This window comes from Sinohyriopsis cumingii, unplaced genomic scaffold (genome assembly GCF_028554795.1).
Source record: "Sinohyriopsis cumingii isolate HCF-2022 unplaced genomic scaffold, ASM2855479v2 utg001050l, whole genome shotgun sequence".
NCBI classification, from domain to species: domain Eukaryota; kingdom Metazoa; phylum Mollusca; class Bivalvia; order Unionida; family Unionidae; genus Sinohyriopsis; species Sinohyriopsis cumingii.
In genome coordinates, this window is record NW_028315955.1 from 11,267 (window position 1) to 29,747 (window position 18,481).

At 33.6% G+C, this 18,481-nt stretch overlaps 1 protein-coding gene across 1 annotated transcript; it reads left to right on the top strand.

Annotated features, from left to right (window-relative positions):
- Nucleotides 1-1,796: 1,796 nt before the first annotated feature.
- On the top strand, nucleotides 1,797-17,761 carry LOC149772878 (uncharacterized). Its single transcript, XM_089947165.1, has 5 exons — nucleotides 1,797-1,843; nucleotides 7,707-7,888; nucleotides 8,733-8,966; nucleotides 13,919-13,972; nucleotides 14,675-17,761. The coding sequence occupies exons 2-5, from the start codon at nucleotides 7,732-7,734 to the stop codon at nucleotides 16,774-16,776; spliced, it is 2,547 nt and encodes an 848-aa protein (XP_089803291.1). The 5' UTR covers nucleotides 1,797-1,843; nucleotides 7,707-7,731; the 3' UTR covers nucleotides 16,777-17,761.
- Nucleotides 17,762-18,481: the final 720 nt, after the last annotated feature.

Sequence of the window (18,481 nt, forward strand, 5' to 3'; positions counted from 1 at the left end):
CAATACTTTAAGGTATTGGTTTTTCATTTTCACTTTGTTTTCTAGGAAAATAAATTAGTTGTTGAATTTTAAAATGCTTGTTGTTTTTCTCCTTTACCTCTTGTTATAAGATCATAGAGTCGTATTATGTACATTTCCTTCATTTCCATCTGAAGCTGAAGCATTGTTAGCTCTAATAACGCATTGTTTTTTAAACTGTAATTCTTTTAGTTTCCTATCATAACCAGATACATACTTATTATTCAAACCTAAATTCTTTAACACCAAATACTGGACCAAAATTATTTTTCGTTCTTGTTTTACCAAAGATGCTTTCACGTCCTACATCGCGTAAAGTCTGGCAAGCTCAAACAACTTGTCTAATCTCAAAGACTCTAGCCCTTCCTGGGTAGGATTTGAAACAAAGTTCACTATATTATTTAATATTATGAATGTTTGTTGGTTTCATTAAAAAGTTTTTTCATATGTGAAATTAATATATTTACCAGGGACAAGGAAAATTCCAAAACAATGTCAATTAAAATTTCAAAAAACAATTTTAATTTGTCTGAAATAATTTAAAGAAATTCAGATTCCCGAAAGGTCCCAATTTTTAATATGGCTTTATTATCTTAAACTACATAAGAGAAAGAAGCAAAGCAACGAGTTTTGCAAAACTAACAAATAATTTAATTCTTAAGTTATTAGCCGAAAATGTGAGCGGGGTTTACAGTGCTGTAAATTAAATCTCATTTAAGTCTATATGCCCTGTCACAAGTCGTTATCGTTAGTCATTTCGGTTTTATGCAAACAGTAATCGGCATAACAGACAAAAGTGTTTCCACCAAAAATTTATAAATGTATTCACGAAACATAAATTACTTACCTGTTTATTGTACATGTACATAAGCAGAAAAATAAATGATTCACCAAAGTTTAATACATTTAACCTTGAAAGAGTACCTGCTCTTTTGTAAGAGATTTTGCAAGTTGAGGACAGCCGCTGCAGCAAAGGATAACAGTGCGTCTTTTGGCTGAAAACGTCTAGCACAATGCATGACACAGCAAAATACGCCCGTTGTTAGGAGTTATCAGTACAACTAGCGAATGTAATCATGAGATGTAGAGTAAGCCATTGGTCTTTCTACCAACCAGAAGAGGGGGGACACCCCAAGTGGGCATGTCCAACGATATCTTGACGATAATCCCTATATGACGATTTGTATGATTTCCAAGCATAAGCGGAAACATTCTTACCCATTAAGTGATAACACTTGACTGAGAGCCGAAAGTAACATACATATGGTTAAAACAGTACACCTGTTTACATGTGGAAATTAAATTGCCGGGTATGTTTCACTGTTATTTTTATATGTAAGTACCTTTGTCTAAAATCAGGGACATAATGTGCACCATATAATGCCACTCCCCAGATGTGTACTTGAATAGAGGTAACCTTTTTGTCACATCAAGTATTCGCGAGTAATTAATAACCGATCCGCAATGGCTTGAAAGGTATATATATTTAGCAACATCATAACTGGAATTTCCAATCGTATTGGTGATATGTTGATCAGAGTGTCAATTGTTTTGAATATACTGGAAAGAATTAATATGTAGCAGGCCTACATTTTATTTAAGCAGAAGACGTATTTCTTGTTTAAATTTATCATCGGCGTAGACATGGCGAAGGTAGGTTTATGGCACTACTTGGGATATAGAGTTAAAAATAACCAGGTTGGTTTTAAAATCCCAGTGGAAGTTTATACTTAGCAAAATTAAACGTACATGTCAATTTTTGGAACACTGCTTTTAGTCTGTTTGATGGCACGGTGAAGTGAAGTTGTAGACTGGGGTTTCGATGGTGAGTTATTGCATACGTATTTAAATTTTCTTAGAAATGAGGAGACTGGAACATAGATTTTTTTTATTCTCAGCTGAACTCTGATATTTATTCTAAGCTGTGAAAATAGACATCAACATACATTGCTTTTAAAACTTAGCAATTATCATTTACGTTGAAGTCACAATTTTGGAATATTTTGTAATTCCTGGAGTATAATTACACAGAAAAGTAAAAATAAAAACTTCCAGTTCGTGATTTTTATCAAATTATAATTTTCTTAATTTATCCTGCTCCATCCGATGTTTTCATAAATCAGGAAATTTTGAGAACAGTGAAACGTTCCAAGTTCCGTGTCCTCTAGTTGTTCTTGTATTGTTCAACGAAGACTTGAACAATTAATTAATTAAGCAGCTTGAAGAAACACACACAAACACACACACATACATATATTTAAGAACGTTTTTTGTTTTGTTGCTTTTTTTGTAGCATGATCAATGTTATTTGTTTGGTTTTCTGTTTGGATCATCTTCTTTCTGGTAGAACTCTGGCTCATGAACTATACGAGTGTCACCGTCAATAGTGAAAATACACTTTACCAATTTTCAGTGTATTGATTTCATATTTATTCTGGCAGTATCCACATACCAATATTACTTCTATATTATCCATTTTAAGTCTAGTCGAGAACAAGACTCCCGTCTGTAATTTATATTTTGTATTATTACAGTATCAACGTTATAATCAAGTAGAATACCAGTTCACATACTTTCGCTATTATTAGCACTGAAACCCGTTCATTCATTCCTCCATGTTTGTTAGAGCTATATTTTAAGTACGTCTGCATTAAGTAATAAATATTCGTATTTAATCTCTTACTGATTTGATTATTGTTTCTTCTTTTCCTATCTTTTCCTAGTTCTTTTACATTTATTATGCAGATTCTAATTATAGCCAGACAAGAAATCCGTTAAGAAATTGATTGTAAAATGTGGCATCAGCGAATTAAAATATGAAATGGAGAAGACCAAACAAAATTAAATATAAATAATATAATAGGGCAGATACAAAAGAAAATGTATTTAGGTTAAACAAAATAGCTGCAGGCAGCTCTCTCAAAGCTAATAAATCACGCTGATGTTATGTAAATTTGTTTAAGATGTTTACTTGAATTCGAGTCAAGACCTACCTTTGTTTATGCCCTTAGAATGTTCTGGATGTGAACCTAATGACAATACTAGTGAATCATTCGATTAGAAGTGACCCAAATGACAGGGTCTACTGATGCAGCATGTGTCAGACGACTGTATATAAATGAACAAAGTCTTCACTCCTATTTTAAAATCAGTTTGTGGAATCATTTTTAGTTGTGTAAAGTTATACTTTGAGAGGAATCAATTATTCAGATTATTCATTGGAATTACAAATTGCTCATTGCCGTTTTGAACTAAAACACCACTTTCGGATTTTTTAAGACTGATTCTGGATTATATCATTGCGGTATATCAAGACTATTTGGACTCAGTACATGAGCACTATTGGCATCGGCATGTTCACGACATTTTGGAATTCGTTTGGAATATTTCATTCCTTTGTACTAGTGATAGAATATGTAGGCTAGAAAATGTAGGGTTTAATTACAAAATAATATAAGATCTCAATTTGTAACTCTATATTATATGGCAATAAATCGCCTGTTGAATTTTACTAAATATGTTTGCTTCTTTCTCTTACATAGTTTTAGAATGTTAGAGTCGTAATAGAAATCGGAGGTTCGTCTGGGATCTGAAATTTTTTAAAATGTTTCAGGAATATTCAAATTGTCTTTAAAATTTAAATTGACTTTGTATCGGAACATTCGTTGTCCTTGAAAAAGAGTTTAATTTCACATATTTACGAAACCTTTAATGAAACCAAAAGAATCTTTTAGAAAAATGTCACATAATGCAGTGATCTCTGTTTCAATTCCTACAGAAGTAGTTAGTATCAATGAAAAGGACGCTGCTGAAACTTGGCAGATATTATGATATTTTGGAAGTAAATGCGTCTTAAACAAAGCAAGAAATAAAAGGAATATTTTGGTTAGCTATCTTTGGCGAAGAGAAATTTTGAACGATAGTGCTTTGGGTATGGTTAGTAAATCTGTCCCTGATCTTTATATAAAATTAAATGAATTATAGTGAAAACACCAGATGGAATTCATAAAGCTTCAGCTTCAGAACAAATAATGAAAATGCAAATTCACAAAGAGGAAAAGGAGAGTCCGGTGCAAACGCAGAGATAGAGACAGAGGAATAAAAGGGAGATAAACATAATTGCAAAGAGAGGAAATGGTTATGCAGGGAGTAAACAATGAGAGGAAAATAAAAGGAGAGAGAGAGATAAAGAGAGAGAGAGAGAGAGAGAGAGAGAGAGAGAGAGAGAGAGAGAGAAGGCAAATATAGACGCAGAAAGAAGAGAAATGAAATATAGATTAAAATAATAAGAACTGGGAGGCGGAAAACACCCCTCATCCCATTGCACAAAAATGTAGGTTTTCATTTTATCAGAGAAGCTTGTTGGTTTTGCTTCTTTATGTAATATAAATTAAGACCAATGAGTTGTAACACTGGTCACATAGAAATATACATGTAAATAAAGGCAAAACATGTATACTATATTTTAATTTAACGGCGTGTTTCCTTTTATTACTTAGTTTGGTTTTGTATGAAGCAAGGCATAATCTAATAATCTATCTTTAAATGTTTATACATATTTTGAAGCAAAATGCATTGATTCAAACTATTAAATAATTAACTTAAATCAATCTCTTACCTTATACACACATAGAAAGAATTATGGTAACTTTAACACACACACACACACACACACACACACACACACACACACACTATTTGACTGAGAGCAGAAAAAAATCATACATATGGTTAAAACAGTATACATGTTAACATGCATAAACTTGCATACCGGATATGTTTCATTGTTTATCTTAACTGGAGGTATCTTTATGTAACATCGGGGACAAAATGTGTATAATACATAGCACTGCCAACTTATGTAGGTCAATGATGATAAATCGTCATTTTATCCCACCAAGTACTCGAGTAGTTTATAACCAACACGCAATGGCTTCAAATACGTGTAAATTTAGCAACATCAGAATGGGAATTTCAAACAATTTTGATGACATGTTTATCAAATTTGTTAATTGTTCTGAATATACTGCAAATAAGTAATATGTAGTAAGCGACTTGCCTTTTTATGAATGCAGAAGATTAAATTCGTGTCTAAATTTCATACTGAAGTGGGCATAGCGAAGGGTGATCGTCTGGTACTGGCTGGGTGTGGTGTTAAACGTAACCAGGTTTGTTCCAAAATCCCAGTTTATAGTCAACAACATTGAACGTACATGTCAACATATGGAAGACCCCTTTATAATTAAATTGATCGTATAGTGAAGTGAAGTTGCATACTAACGAATAGTGTATAAGTGATTGCATTCGTGTTTAGAATTCTCTTAGAAATGGGGAAATATGACAATTATTTTGTTTAATTTTTATCTGCACTCAGATATTTTGATTTGGGCTGTAAAAATAGTCAGTGGCAGACTTTGTTTTCAAAACCTAGCAATTATCTCGCTATCTAGTCACCCTGTCGGAGTACTTTGTGTTAATCGGCAGTATAGCTACACGTATTGATAAAACAGTTTGTCATTTTTTTCAAATCACATTTTGCCTTCGTTTATCCCGCTCCTTTCAATATTTTGATAAAACATGAAAATTTGTGGACAGTGAATAATAATCAAATGGCCCGTGTCTTCTAGCTAAATTTGATCATAATGTTTCAGTTGCGTTTCCCCAGACCAACATACATATATATCCATAGAATTTGGAGACCACGGTCATTGTCTTTACAATGATCCACGACGATTTGAGCAATTGACTATTTACGTAGATTGAATACGCAGATTGAATGTACATACAGAGAGAGGTAGTATGAGAGAGAGAGAGAGAGAGAGAGAGAGAGAGAGAGAGAATTACGATTACACACCATTCAGAACAGAAAGTGCTATCCTTGATTCTACAGGAGAATGCTTGATAATACTAGGCACAAGTAATAGTTAAAACAAATAATGATATCATTCAGGTTAGATAATTTTTAATTCGTACACTACGGAGATTCGAACCCAGGTCCCGAGGTAAACGGAACCCATCGCCTTGGCTTCAGGCACCAGTCCATATTCCACCAAACAAATGATACTAACTCGGTGGTGTTTGCACTCGTGCAAAGCAGACACATTATAATGTTCAATGTGAATTACAGTAGAAGGGCATATTATTGAAAATGGTTAGGAAACAAAAATAGCTGTCCCGTGCTGAAGCAAATAACCAAAGATGACTGTAAATGAATTTACGTGTTTCATAACATTTATAATAAAAAAATACATTAAACCAGCACATTTAGATGACTCTAGATGAATTCACGTGTTTGGAACATTTTACATAAATCAACAATTTCAACCAATATTATTTACGTGTAATATAAAATTTAAATCCATATGGGTCATTTAAATTATATAATTAAATTGAAAATGGACTTGATTTTGACAGGGTCAAGTCTAACATGCAGTTTTACATTATCAATAGCATATTTTGAAATAAATTTTAAAAAATAAACTAAATTAACTAACATGTAGTGTAAACTAAATGAATGTAACGCCTCCCCCCACCCACCCACACACACACACAAAAATAGAACTAGACGTATATGTGCAATAAAGCATTCTTTATGGTCGTTGCTTTTCAGTTTTCTGCTGCGGCTCTCGGCTTCAAGAAAAACATTTTTCAGTGGCCCATGGTGTCAAAAAGGTTGGACAGCACTGAAGTAGATAAATATATTCTGTCATAATTCAACCTCTTTATATATCAACTAATTTTCAAAACTATAGGTATTTATTTTCTATCATATTTTTTTTTTTTTTTTTGCAATGAAAGTAAGCCGCATGCTGTCAGCGATTACATCATTTATGATGACATCCAGTTGCTTCAAAGTATAATAATCTCTGTCGACTTACGGTGTCATTTAATACAGTTAAAGTGACCAAAATAATAACATTTCAGGAAGGAAATGTGGACAGAGGTTATACCTCGATGGAATCATCGTACCGTATACTTACGAGTAAAATCTGCTTATAAAATAAAATTAAAATAAAAAAATGTAATGTAATATCGTGCTGGAGTCCATATATGGTCATTATAGGAAGATTACATTGTAGCTTCTGGATCTGCGAAATGCTGACGCAAAGGTGTGGTACCTTTTGTTCTTTCAAGTACGAATATGCTAGTGTATGTAAATAAAGAGATGCTTCGGTAACAAAGTATATGTAATAAATATAAAATTGCCTATAGTTTAGATTCGAACAAGAGAAAACGACTTTTCTGATGAAGCGTTGCGTTGTCGTCATAGAATGATGGCGTGGACTTTATTTCTAGGCCAAATCAAACCAAGTAGAAACACACGCATATGTAGGTGTTCGCACAGTTTTTGTAACACTGTAAGTGTGATGTTTAGCTTCTTTTACATTTAATATCGATTGTTATCATGGTACTAATACAATTTGCACAACGTCGAGCTCTCAAAGCTGAAATATGACCAAAGAGAACAACAGATGTTAAAACAACAGCTAACCCGACAGCTGCAACATTAGACAAAGTTGTTTTCCTAACTGACAAATTGACAATATAAAACCACAGTTTGAAAGACATTTAAACAGGTGTTCTAGAGATCAGTGATATATATATATATATATATATATATATATATATATATATATATATATATATATATATATATATATGCTTTTTTGATTTTCTTATCCTTAAAGCTTGACAAAGAGGAGAGATGACGTCATGAATATAGACACGAATGGACATGGAATGCAGCCAAGTACTATGAATATTATCAAGCGATCAGTTTCATTTGACTCTAGGATCGATGCCTTTCTGGATAGTCGAAATCCCATGAAAGAAAATACGATCGCAGTCCAAAATGGTTTATCTTTCTCAGGTATCACTCTTTACATACTGTTTCGTTAATTAGTATTACATATTTTTATATTCCTCACTAGCGAAATGTTAAATGAGTTAAGTGTGAAAGATATTCATGTATGGGGACATTATTGTCGGATACTTCAGCAACTCAACATAAATGATGTATATCTCATTTCGACACAGTTATTTTCATGCAACTAATTCATTCAAAGAATACAGCCATACTACTTCATTATAATGGATCCGTGGATTAGAACTGCATGGTTTACAAGTACCAGTTGCCTGTCTGTCATCATATTGGAAAGAATAAATTGATAAAAAGTGTACGCAAGAAATTATTTCGTTATGATGCAAACTATGGTACTAAAGTTGTTGTTCTTGCCATGTATGAAATATTTTATTAGCATTGTCTTAAAACAAAATATATAATGGCGTATATGTTCTCGAAGTAAGACATTATATATATATATATATATATATATATATATATATATATATATATATATATATATATATATATATATATATATATATCATGTAGGACACGTGATATATATCAGGGTGTCTTTAATTTCACGTCGTCTTCCATTTAACTATGTTGTCTGTCTGACTTTCAAATATAATGGTAGAACATTGCGTCTGAGATCATAGCAAAGTAAACTTTAAAAATATATCTCAAGTGTCGACGTCTTTTGTTGGATGTCTCCTTCAACGTGTTTACAAATAAAGTAGCCCAATCCGTTTTATATTTATTCATGCCAGATTTAGCCAAGTCCTAAGAAACTTTGTTTGGCAGTTTATGAACTGCCTTAATTGAATCCATCATTCAAAATCAGTTCTTGGCATTTTATTTTCAACAGCAGTGTCAAGCTTGGATGTGTCGCGAGAGTCTGGAATCCAAAGCAGTTTTACAGAGACTGGGTGGAAAGGATCAGTCAATAGTTTGGCTCTTTCCAAATGTAGCGATGTTTATGTTGGATGCTATATCAACAAATCTTGTAGTAATATTTGCAGACCTAAAATACATAACGTATCTTCCCCTGGAAGTGCCTTTGACACCAGCACCATATCACACGATGGTATTGAAAAGAAAGGTAATAATAATATAAATAGTATTAATGCTAAATATGACGATGATGAAAAGTGATATTCAAATAGTCAAGGATCTGTTATCCAAGTTAATTGAGTAACTTCATTAATAATGATAATGACGATGAAAATGATGATGATAATGTAAAATATGCGTTTTCAAGGATCGGTTATCTAGCTCAATGCAGTGACTCTAGCATGTACTATGTTTATTACTATGTTGTTTATTATCCACAAACCAATTGTTTATACACAAACCAGTTATTTTTTACGGAACGACGTCGCATTCTAAACCTTTATAAAAGGGATTTAGGGACAAAACAAATGCCCACTTCAATTTACACGCATAAGTGTATCCAGAAAAAAAAAAAAACAAGACATGACAGATGTTAGGATATGGTACTTTCAGTCAGTGGTTCGGATATTATTTTGATGCTATCCAAAACCTCCTGTATCTCATTTAAAACAGTTATCGTCTTTGATACTATATAATCTCTTTGTAATCATACCTCTGCAATGCACATCGCCTCAATGTTATGCAAAGAACTGACAAATCAAGAAGGGCACGTGATCCCAGACTTTTATAATGTACACTGTAGCTATTATAATTTCCCGACGAACTGCATAGAGATACATGCGGCTATACAGTAAGCAACACAATATGTAAGACATGAAAACTCTTTATGATCAAATATTTGATGCGACAGAAGAAGACTGTTCCCACAAAACCCGAAAGTAAACAATATTTACATGGTTGTGGTGTAGATATATTAGAAAACATACCAAAATTCAAAGCCGAACTTATAAGTTCACTTCGATTTACGCTGGTTGTCTGCCATATCTGTTTTTGATACTGACCTGTCCTGAGATATCAACATGGTCTTGAACGATGTTTATTAGATCATGATGTATGTTGGATGTATGATCCACGCAAGTTGTACCAAGTGATTACATCACTAATAGTGATTATATAAATATATTATTACTATTGTTATAATTATTAATTTATTATTCGATTATTATAAAAAGCAGTAGTAGTAGCATTGCTGTTCTTATCTATTACTTTTGTTTTATTGTAGTTCATTCTTTTAGATTTAATAATAATAATAATACCAATATTAATAATAATAATAATAATAATAATAATAATAATAATATTATTATTATTATTATTATTATTATTATTATTATTATTTACTACTAAAGTGCATTTGTTCATATATACGCTTAGTTTAGTACTATGGTTATATATCGTATTTAAGGGAATAATCAGAGAATTTTTTAAAGTAGTCCATTAACACGGTGTCCTGAAGAAAATGTGGTTTTGAAGAGATTACGACCCATGGATTAATATTGAGCTTACAACTGGCCAAACTTATTTTCATACACTACTTTTGCCAAAACGTTTCCTCTTTCGACGCTTATATTTACATTCGAACTTTAAAATATTCGTATCGTCACTCTCAGTCGACATTGACGGTATGGATTTCAAAGAGTTATCTAACTGAGAAATAAACGAATGCTGCTGTGCCTCATGCTGGAAACATTGGTATATAACAATATCTGACGCACAGTTTAAAGTTGCAATTAATGTTGAAATCATAGTTCAATGAACTTGCTTTAACAGCCTAGAGATGTTCTAGAGCTTGCGGATCTATTTTCGCACCTCAACGTTCATCTATATAATGATAAAATAAATAACATGCGTGTGTTTTAGAATGGTGGGTTTGTGTACACATGGCTGCCTTCAAGATTAGGAGCTTCTGAAAATCGAGTTTGTACTAAATATGATAGGCAAGAATTGAAGAGAACGGAACATTGTTGACTGTTATTCGTATTACAAAAAAACACATCGCAATCCAGCAATATAATCTTCCTTTATCTAATTTGTCACTAGTAAGTTATTTGGCTATTGTTGTATTTAAAAAGGGATCCTGCTTTATCTTTTGAAATAGAAGCAGCTTTATATTCGAAATTAAAAAAACAATGTCAGAACTGGCTAATTTCAAAGCAATCGATATAATAAATCTACTTAAAAGTATTGCAGTACTGCATCAATTTTTTTTTTATTTTCCCTGGTTAAAAATCATATTATGTACTAATATTTAAAAATTCAACCACGTTTTCTGACGGTGTGTTGGGTTCTAGGCGGAAGTAATATTCTTATTTAGTCACGATGTTCCTGCTTTTCATCTACGTCATTTATATGTCATTGCGTTTTTTGCACCCCTGTTTGAAGACATCTGATAACTACGCTGACACAAGTTAACCAATTGGCGCATGGCAGTCTTTTGACTGATTATGGAGGTAAACAAGTCAGCTACATAAATCAACACCGAAAATAACCGTATAATACAGATCGAATCGCAACAACTATGTCCCTCCGTTATTCGCAGCGTGATTATGAACTCTTAGTTTTATTTTTCTATGTATACTGGAGATTTAAGTGAATAATTAAGCAGACAAGTGAAACTGGATCTAAATTAATAAAACAACAAGGGCAAATCTACTGATGTGACACAATAATGAATAGACCGTATACATCCTACTTTCTTTCATACAAAACATTAAGTGACAAGTTCCATAATGTTAGGAACTTTAAATACTGAGGGACCGTTTATAAATGACGTCACGCACCTGGGGGGAGGGGGTCACACATTTGTGACGACGTGTGACGAGGGAAAGGAATTTGATTAAAAAATGTGTGCAGGGGTGGGGGTCAAAAATCGGCCAAAATCGCATGACGACATTTATAAACATTATTAGCGTCAACTTGGAAGTTAAGCAAAGTCACCGAGAAAATGTGATTTTCCATATAGTTTCCATTACATCGATATGTCAAACAGTTTCTGTAGCAGCACAGCAAATGGGTGGCTCATACTGTTCAATGTGGATACGTAACACACGTCTGGTTTGTATTTATCACATTTTGAGAGGTAATGCAATTTATGTTCCATATTTAACTCGAGAACTCCTAGGATAAAGCACATGTGGTCCAGACCTGAAACAAACAAGCTTTGTAACTTCATAATACTTATACTTTCATGTACTTGTTAAAGCGCGGTTCTGGAAGAGCTGTAACCGTCAAACGAATTCTTAGATTTTTATATCAAGCATATATGACATATGCCAGTAGCAGCAATGGCTTGGTGTTTCTATTTATGATAGGTTCACTGGACATGAGTTGGGAATAATTATTAAACATATTTTAAGCAGTCGTGATGAGGTGGTAGAACACGTTCAAAGTCAGTGGCATAAATTTGATATTCACAGTAGAGACAATTGGTGATGAGATCTGAGATTCATGACTTTTCGATTGGAATGATTTTTACATCTGAAGATTGTATGGAGTTATGTAATATAAAGTTGATAGATCTCTATGCGTGGTAAACTTGACTTTCGAATATCATGCAGGTGTTGTAAAACCAACCTGGTTGTCCAGGTGTTATCCTCAGACATGTGTAATAAGATCACACACTCTGTCCAAGTCTGTCCCTTTATTTCGAAAGCTAGACAAAAAGTGTTGCTTTGTGTTTCAATTAGCTTTTCAGCTGAGAAAATGGTATACAGTTCTCTAGCCAAATGATATTGACCTGTTACATATGATATTGACATGTTACATATAATATTGACCTGTTACATACGATATGGACTTGTTACATATGATATTGACCTGTTACATATGATATGGACCTGCTGCATATGATATGGACCTATTACATATGATATGGACCTGTTACATATGATATTGACCTGTTACACATGATATGGACCTGTTACATATGATATGGACCTATTACATATGTTATTGACCTCTTACATATGATACTGACCTGTTACATATAATATTGACCTGTTACATATGATATGGACCTGTTACATACGATATGGACCTGTTACATATCATATTGACCTGTTACATATGATATTGACCTGTTACATATGATATGGACCTGTTACATATGATATTGACCTGTTACATATGATATTAACCTGTTACATACGATATGGACCTGTTACATATGATATTGACCTGTTACATATGATATGGACCTGTTACATATGATATTGACCTGTTAAATACGATATGGACCTGTTACATATGATATGGACCTATTACATATGTTATTGACCTGTTACATATGATATTGACCTGTTACATATGATATTGACCTGTTACATATGACATGGACCTGTTACATATGATATTGACCTGTTACATATGATATTGACCTGTTACATATGATATGGACCTGTTATATATGATATTAACTGGTCCAAAATATGAGATTGGACTGAAAGAACATGCATGGGAGAATATATCATAGAATATGGAATACATGGTCGACATATCTAATTAAGTACAATATAAATCCTAACTATATTTTATAGATCATATGTAACGTATATATTTAAATGCAGTTATTCTTGAATACTTCTTAGAAGGAGCACTGTCTTCTTTCGTTTTAGCATGCATCGATTCGTGAATACTGAGGGGAAAAAATGCTGGTCTCTTTTATTGTACAACTATATTAAGAAAACGGACCTTTTAAATTACTTTGGTGCATTTACTATGACTTAATGTTGACAAAAAGTAAAGAAACAATGGACAGTAACACAGAAACAAAATTTATTCGTAATTTAAATCCGAAGTTTGTTTTTATCTTCAAATTCTTTAAATGCCATACACACTTTAATGCATTTACTCTCCAATTTGTTTATGTAAGTGTCTTTGTTAATTGATACCTTTACAAACATATAAGCATCAGGAAACTTTCCTTTGAAGCAATGAGTGCGGTCACTGAGAATTAGTGAAACATTAAAGACCGGATATAACCGTTCATCGATGTAAGATCAACCTCCATATACGACAGAGAAATTACAGAAGAAAGTCATATTTATATTAGTTTGAATTAGAGTGGCACAAGTCAACTTACCCTTATTCTCCATATTTTAGACCCTTCATCATGGAACGAATGCCCCTACGACCAGTATATGCAGAATGTCATTGGTATGTTTATATATATATATATATATATATATATATAAATATATATATATATATATATATATATATATATATATATATATATATATATATATATATATATATATGTGTGTGTGTGTGTGTGTGTGTGTGTGCATGTATGATGGGTCATTACGGAAGATTTCACGTTTCTGTTTACCTGAACAATTCTTAGCAACATTAGTACATGTATTTTCAGGATCTATAAACGCTCCATGACCTCATTATAATAACATTTTAGCATTATTGCAATCTGTATAAAAGTATATAGTTTAATGCAATGTATCCTTCATTTACAATTCCTTTTCGGTACGATATTGTTTTCTAAATAATTCCGACATCCCACGTACAGACAGTTTCCGATTACTTCAAATCCTTTAATAAAGTTCAATTCGATATTAATAACCTTCGACCTGTGTATTGTTCTGATTTTCCTATTCAATTATAAGATAAACATATGTGTCAAGCATAGCAATATTCCAGACAAGCTTATTGGAAACTTAGGTATCACAAATCAAAATTAAATGAAAACCATATACAGTTTCCTTTTCCGAAGAGTCAGTCAGATGCACAGGCTGGCTGACATCTTTACCGAGTTTTCCCGCCTTTCGTGACACTGATTGCAGACGAGATAAACAAAACATTCCAACGTTAACGTTATCTTTGCACCATATTTTTTTTCTTCAGATAACACACACATAACCTTGAAAAACTGGAAAATGGGACTGTTTGAAAGAACTCCTGCCTATGAATCATCGTTGCATACGCTAACGAGGTACGGGACAGTATTTATCATTGGAAATCTTGGTGATGGTAAAACAATGACCTCTAGGAAACTAATGGAAGATATGAGAAATGCAAGCACTATTCTTTTAGAAATTAATGCACGCAACACTGCTAGTTTTGAGAGACTTGTTAATGGCAAAAGAAACACGGTGGTTTTCATTGACGATTTTCTTGGAAAAGAATATTTGGACAAGAGACTTCTAAAGATGTGGACTAGTCGTTTTCCTTTAATGGAGGACATGCGTCAAGAGGGTAATATCCAATTCATTCTGACAACCAGAAAAGACATTATGGAAGAAGCAAAGAGTTCCCTGAAAATTCTAGAATTTTTTTGTCAGGAACGAATTGTGGATATGACCACTTGTGATCTCTCAGGAGTAAAGGAGCACATACTGACGCGTCATGTAAAAGCATCTCCTATTTTCGTGCTGAAAGACGATGCACTTAAAAACGTTCATACACTGACACAAGAGCGGATCAGCATCACCTCCGAAGAAATCAAAGAAATCTCAAAAATAGAAACCCCTATAGGATATCCTCTATGTTGCTATTTATATACTAGAAAGCAAATCTATGCAAGAGAAGGGAAAGTATTTTTTCAAAATCCCGTTCTTTACATAATGTCGGAAATTGAACGCCTTGAAATGGAGGACAAAAACAAATATTGTGTTCTAGTTGTTGTTCTTCTATGTGGTGGCAAAATCATGCACAATGACAGATCTAGTAACATTCATTCAAACATGTTTCGGTCTGCTGTGTCTAAAGTATCTGAAACATGTGAGATTCAGCTAAAGGAAGCAACTGTTGTTAGGCTTTCAAACATTTTGGTTTCTTCGGGCACATTTTTGAGATTGAACGATGACGGTGCCATTATTTTCTCTCACGATGCCATAAAGAAAGCTATAGCACTTGCGTATTGTACAAAGGGACTGAAGGATATTATAGAACTGTGTCCATTTAGGTTTCTTCTTGAAATGGTCAGCACAAATTCAAACGATTCAGTCAACATCAAAAATAGCCGTGTGAGATCGGAAAACAGTTCTAAGATAGAAATGGGTATTCGAGACTTTGATTTGCTTGTTAATCGTTTCGTGCGTGAAATACTGGGTGGAAATGTGTGGGAAGTCTCACATCATGAGGCCTTTCTTGATTCAGTATTTCTCGATCACTTCTTTGCGATAATTCATGAATCTCGGAAAACGTTGGAAGTTGTTACCGCGAGGTACAAATTTGACTTTGGTGGTGACTTGCTGTTCTATGCAGCAGTTAACGAGGTACCTAAGGTAGAGCTGTTGAAGAGACTTCTGAAATATCATTCAGAAAATCAACTACGAAAAGGAAAACATGCTAGTTGGAAGGTCAGTGGCTTGTCTGTACAACGAAGACATAATACTTATCTTGAGCAGGCAATGTCTAGCGCCTTACACACGGCATGCATGCTAGGGCGCAAGGAAATGTTTGACGTTCTCCTCCGCTTTAATGCAAGTCAAACACCGGGACTGCTTTCTGCAGCAATTCAAAGCCAACATTTTGAAATACTTCAGAGTTTGTTGAAGAAATACAAGTGGTCAGAAGAACAAAAGAAGTCTGCTTTGCTGGAAGCATGCAGCCATGGTAACATTGAATTATTCAACTTGATAGTGCAGTTGGTGAAGGTAAAGAGGGGACAGGATATTTTTTCTAAGTGTTTACTAGAATCTGCGAAGAGTGGTAATGTGAAATTATGTGACAATATTCTTTCTAAAGGATGTGACGTCAATTACCGAGGATACTTGGAAAGATGTGCATTACATGAGGCATGTATAGGGGCAAATGAGGCATTGGTCCGCAGGCTTTTGAGGGTTCCAAATATAAACATAAATGCCATGGATAAGCACGGTTACACTGCTTTAGATTATGCAGGCGAGTACAATTTACACAATATTGTAAAACGCCTGACAAATGCTGTAGCAGAATTGAACGTCTCTAGGAAGGAGGAGTGTTTAATCCAATTTGGTATTTAACGTCACGGCAATGCAAACTGGATATGTAGTGATGAGGTAATTTGATGAAAAATTCCTTGCTCGGGGACGCATCACAGTAACCAGTTCGGGCTGATCCGATAGTAGGAGTCCAAAAGGCAGAGCCTCGGCTGCGATTTCAGCATGCTAACCACTGTACCATCACACACGCTGATGCCCCAACCGCTGCTTCACGTCTGCGTCATATGGAAATAAATATCTTAAAGGGGACCAACATGCAAAAACGGAAATTCGCGCAAACTTCAAATATAATTTGCTATATGTCTAAGGTTCATTTTCTGAAAATTTGTACCTTTTATTCTTACTCGTTACGAAGAAATTTATGAAAAACCGATCATCTCTCCCGATCCGTCTTGAATAGAACAACGCGCTTCCCTCCCCCTGTAAAAATAGCGGGTATGACGTCATTTGAGACACTGTGTACACACTGGGATTGTTGATAATGAATTATGGAGAACTCGCCCTGGTTGTTAAGACTTTATTTATTGTTGTTTTTCTTCAACTAAATAACTTATTAAATCTATAAAATTTGCAACTTTTCAATTTGATCAACTTCGCTTTTGTACTTAACGAAAAAGAAGTGGTATCTATCCCGTTTGCTCTGCTCTTCAAATCATTAAATGCATTTTAATTGGAAAAATAGAGCGGGTGTAAGCATGATGTGACATCTTTAGTTTTATACATGACAGGGCTCCAACCTATTAACTAAAGTCATCCTGAGACGACTTTATGGCATGGACTTCTATAACCCGAAATCGACTGAATTCTTGCCGTCAAGAATCCAAACCGTTATAGTATCATCTCTCTAAGTGAACAATTTAATCTGATTTTTCATTGAGATTTGCCAACCATTGACGAATGATACTTGAACTCGATAAAAACCATCATTGACGCCTACTCAGGAAATCTGGTCGCTATCGAGTTCAACATCATGGCTAATGCACAGAATTTGGACGGTTTCTGAAAGCTATCATGTACTACGCCCATCATTTAGTTTATTTCTTCTTTTTTTGTTAGTGTTCGTAATTTTATTATTTCTCAACAAAGCAAACTATTTAATGCTGAACGAGAAGTTTAAAGAATATTTCACTACTAAATTGCCGATGCACAATAAACATGATTACGTTATTTTATTATATATAACAATACCATGATCACGCGTACTAACGGGATTTTGTTACTTTAAATGCATATTTGAACTGCTCAACGTACTTGGGACATAATGAGAAGATCATCTTTAAAAACAAATTTAAATGTCACATTTAAATTCTGGACTAAACTGAATAATATTTCTTATGGTCCGAATTAGCTTGGAAGTTTGGAGAATCAGCCAGATATATGGGCCGAATCAGTCAGCGATTTGTACCGAATCAGCCTGGTCCGAGTTTGAGAGTAATTACCACATCAATTAATAATGTTACCATAATTGACTTATCAATCAAGAAAGTTAACAGTAACATTTGTTTAAACAATTGCTTAAAAAAATTGTATCGTGGTGTTCAGGTGTGTGTAGTTATAAGAAATCTAACGAGTTTATATGAACACAGACTTTCAATTATAAATTATTTTTTTTAATTATTATCGACATTCACAATCAATATGAATGCAGAATGGGAAGGAGGGGTCTATTATATAACCAGTGGAAAACAGTCTTGAACATAAGTGTGGAAGAAAAATGCATATTCAT